Source organism: Phodopus roborovskii, unplaced genomic scaffold (assembly GCF_943737965.1).
Source record: "Phodopus roborovskii unplaced genomic scaffold, PHOROB, whole genome shotgun sequence".
NCBI classification, from domain to species: Eukaryota; Metazoa; Chordata; class Mammalia; order Rodentia; family Cricetidae; genus Phodopus; species Phodopus roborovskii.
In genome coordinates, this window is record NW_026125562.1 from 1,119,592 (window position 1) to 1,124,387 (window position 4,796).

Below are 4,796 nucleotides of genomic sequence, written 5' to 3' on the forward strand. Positions count from 1 at the left end.
GGGAATTGAAAACTGCACAATTGCACCATTCCTAGATCAAGGAAGAAATTAAAAAAAAAAGAAATTAAAGATTTTCTAGAATTCAATGAGAATAAAGATAAAACATACACAAATGTATGAGACACTTTGCAAACAGTACTAAGAGGAAAATTGATAGCACTAAGAAGCCACCTGAAGAAACTGGAAAATAGTCACATTAGAGAATTAACAGCACAACTGAAGCTCTAGAATAAAAACAAACAAATTCAACCTGGAGGAGTAGACACCAGGAAATAATCAAATTGAGAGCTGAAATCAATAAAATAGAAACTAGGAAAACAAAACAAGGAATCAATGTAAGAAGGAATTCGTTGTTCAAGAAAATCAACAAGATAGCTAAACCTTTATCTAAACTAACCAAAAGGTAGAGATAGAACATGCATATTAACAAAATCAGAAATGGGTGCTGGGGCGCAGGAGACGAGACCCAGATCTTGGTGGGCTGCGCGGACATGACCGCGAGGCACTTTAACACCGAGGAGGGTACATTTCAGAGCCAGAGACACTGCCCAGGCGGGGAGGGCACATTCCGAGGTCTCGCCCAGGCCGATGGCACCCTTATCACATGTGTGGATTCTGGGATCCTTAGAGTCTGGTGTGACAATGACAAGGAAACATCATCTGACCCACTCTTGGAACTGAAGGTGGGTCCTGGGGTGTGTAGGATGCGCCAAGACCCGGCACATAGCCATGAAGTTGCCACATGTGGGAAAGAGAATGCTTTGAAAGTATGGGACCTACAGAGGCCTGAGCAGCCTGTGTTCAGGGCGACGAATGTGAGGAATGATTGGCTGGATCTACGGGTTCCTATTTGGGACCAGGATATACAGTTCCTCAATGGGTCACAGAAGCTTGTCACATGCACAGGGTATCACCAGGTCCGTGTCTATGATCCAGTTTCTCCTCAGCGCCGTCCAGTCCTGGAGGCCACCTATGGAGAGTACCCACTGACAGCCATGACCCTTACTCCTGAGGGCAATTCAGTCATCGTAGGGAACACTCATGGGCAGCTAGCAGAAATTGATTTTCCGCAAGGACGTCTACTGGGCTGTCTGAAAGGGCTGGCAGGCAGTGTCCGTGGGCTGCAGTGCCACCCTTCCAAGCCTCTATTAGCCTCTTGTGGCTTGGACAGAGTCTTGAGGATACACAGGATCCGACATCCACGTGGGCTAGAGCATAAGGTTTATCTCAAATCTCAACTGAACTGCCTCCTCCTGTCAGGCAGGGATAACTGGGAGGATGAGCCCCAAGAACCTCAAGAGCCCAACATGGTGCCCCCAGAAGACACAGATGAACTTTGGAGGCAGCTGCCAAGCAGAAGCTCCCTGATTTGGATCAGACACAAGGGACTCTCCAAACAAGAAGAAAGAAAAAGAAGCGGCCTGGATCCACCAGTCCTTGAAAATTGTTGCTATTTTGTTAATAAATAGCCCAACACACACACACACACACACACACACACAAAAAAAAAAAAAAAAAAAAAAAAAAAAAAAAAAACAAAATCAGAAATGAAAAGGGGGATATTACAATAGACAGTGAGGAAATCCAGAAAACCTTCAAGTTTTCTTCAAGTTTGAAAACTTGTACTCTACAAAATTCAAAAATTTAATGGAAATGAACAATTTTCTGGATAGATATAACTTACCAAAATCAAATCAAGAACAGATAAGCAATTTAAATAGACCTATAAACCCTAATGAAATAGAAGCAGTAATCAAAAGTGTCCCCCCTCAAAAAAAAAACAAAGCTCAGAGACAGATGGCAGATGCAGATGGTTTCATTACAGAATTCTTCCAGAAATTTAAAAACAGCTAATCAATACTCCTCAAAGTGTTCCACACAATAGAAGCAGAAGAGTCATTGTGAAACTTTTACTAGTCTAAAATTACCTTACCACCAAGCCACACAAACAGACAACTAAGAAATAGAACTAAGGACCTATATCCTTCCTGAACATTGATGCAAAAATACTCAATAAAATAAAGGCAGATCAAATCCAAGAACACTTCAAAGAACTCATCCACCATGATCAAGTAGGCTTCATCCAGGGGATGTAGAGATGTAATTCACCATTTAAACAAACTGAAAAAGAAAAAGAAAAAACACAGGCTCACGTGATCATTTCACTAGATGCTGAAAAAGCCTTTGGCAAAATCCAACACCCCTTCATGATTAAGGTATTGGAGATATCAGGGATAACAGGAACATACCTAAACATAATAAAAGCAATATACAACAAAGCAACAGCCAACATCAAATTAAAAGAAGAAAAACTCAATGCAATTCCTCTAAAATCAGGAACAAGATAAGGCTGTCCACTCTCTCCTTATGTCTTAAATATTGTACTTGAATTGCTACTAGAACAATAAGAAAACAAATGGAGATCAAGGGAGTACATATTAGAAAGGAAGAAGTCAAACTCTCACTATTTGCAGATGATATGATAGTTTACATAAATAACCAGAAAATCTCTACCAAGGAATTCCTACAGCTGATAAACACCTTCAGCAAAGTGGCAGGATACAAGATTAACTCAAAAATATCACTACCCTAAATAATAGATTTTTATATCCTTACCTATTTAGACTGTATACTAAAATTACACATTTCAGCATGCACATGGTTAAAAGAATTTATTTAGAGTGAGCTCTATGAGCTCCAAATTCTGAGATGCTTCATGTGGATTAGCATTCCAGGCAAAATAAAATAGGTGCTTAATGCCCAGATATATAAAAATCAACAGCTTAACTTCTAACATCCCCCCTCTTCAATCAGGTATGGATTTACTAACCATTTTACTTCTGTCATCTTCCCTAACTAAAACTCACAATTATATCCACTAGCCTAAAACACTGTTGAGTTATATTGGTATAGTATTTAGATTTTATTTTCAACCTACAGAGCAAAATGACATAAACTCCAGGGGTATGCAAAAGTCAGAAACCACTTACAAACAGCTAACAGGGTGCATATACATCAAAAAGGCTGAATTATAAATATGGAATGATGATTTCAGAAAAAAATCAGAAATGGTTGAATCTCTCAAGGACATAAATGGATATGAATTAAAATGTTTCCCTCACAGCAAGAAGAGATGTACTAATATTTACCTAACATCAAATAAATGCTAGATTTGTGGTAAGGGCCTCTCTATATTAGCTCATTTATTTCCAATAAAACCCCAAGAAACAGTCTTTTTTCTTTATGTTTAATCAGCTGATATAACATTCAGATCATGCACTAACACTCCCCTAATATACAGAAGAGGCAGGATTCAACCCCGAGTCTCTTCCAACTCCAACTTCTACATCTGTTCCTTGAATAATCTCATCTGCACCATTTAAAAATATGAATGGCTTTAAAACCAATGGAGGGAATCCCAAATACAGGCACATTCATTCATTTAACAAGGAATTAATAAATACCTACACTGGCAAATCTAGTGGAACACCCACGAATGAAAGAGACAAATATGGGTCTGGTTCTTGTGAGGTTTACAATTCAAGTCTTTAAGCCCAGGCTTTCTACCACTGGAGAACTGAGAATAAACTTCATAAAATCAATACCTTACATAGCAAGTGCTTATATTCCTACTAATGGATGATGACACAGACTAAGTAGTAGACACACTAAGCCCATTTATGTGAAATGAAATATAGAAATGAAAGACTGTATTTTCTACCTCAAAGTGGTATGAAGGAAGAATAATAGATGGTATAAGGATCATATTAAAGATAGTTTCAAATATGCATAGAAGGATTATAGGTTAAAACATTATTCTGCTTTTTAAGGCAAAGGCATTTCATTTTTAGTTCATAAAAATAACAATATGGCATGGTGACAACATTTCCTACCAGGTCAGGAATTTTGAACTTCCTGCTTGTATCAAATTGTGGGTAATTAATTAGAATAATAATTACAGGAAAGGATGATTTGTCATTTTGGCTAGTTTGGTATGTAGTATCAAGGTAACTTCAGGCTTAATAAAGCATAATGTTGGGTTTTTTACCTTGTAGATTTAATTTTCCTAATCAAAAGAAAGTTTTTACATATACTAGACAAAGTTTGCCATATGCACAGAAAGAGGTAACAAAAATAGGCACTTATCACACCATGTGCTGAGCAATAAAGGCAAAGGTGTTGAGAGGGGACAATATCACAGGGAGTTAACTATCCCAGAGAAACACTCTTTATTGTGGTCAAGTGGTAAGGCAGGGAATTTCAGGCATGAGAGGTGCTCAGTCTCGCAGCTTTCCAGACCATTCAGGAATTGAGAAGTTTCTAAATCTACTGAGTGTCTGGTTAAGACAATTGCCAGTACCTACATAATGGGGAGCTTGTTTCAAGTAGAGAAGGCACAGTGTTAGTAGGCAGAAGCAGGGAAGAATGGAAATTAGAACTTGTTTTATTTGACTGATGAAGAACAGCAGAGAAAAGGCTGAAGAAGGATATTTGTGACAGAGTATGTACCTAATGATTCTGGAGGTATTGATAAAAGAGGGACTCTAGGTGTTTACACTCCAGGGCATTTAGAAATAAGCTTTGCTGTTATTTATGTAGTCTCTTATACTTCAGGGTGGTCTCTACCATTCTATGTAGCTAAGGATTGTGGTGATATATTGTTTATGATCTAATAAAGCTTGCCTTGAGATCAGAATTGAAAGCAAGCCACAGCCATAGAGGCCAGGCAGTGGTGGCACACACCTCTAATCCCAGGACTCAGAAGACAGAAGCAGATGGATTTATGTGAGTTCAAA

The 4,796-nt window shown here is 38.4% G+C and overlaps 1 protein-coding gene across 1 annotated transcript; it reads left to right on the forward strand.

Annotated features, from left to right (window-relative positions):
* Window positions 1-416: 416 nt before the first annotated feature.
* Window positions 417-1,464, forward strand: LOC127216894 (WD repeat-containing protein 74-like). The gene is given in 2 exon segments (XM_051177777.1): window positions 417-1,338; window positions 1,341-1,464. Coding segments are annotated over 2 exon segments (1,023 nt in total). The 3' UTR covers window positions 1,442-1,464.
* Window positions 1,465-4,796: the final 3,332 nt, after the last annotated feature.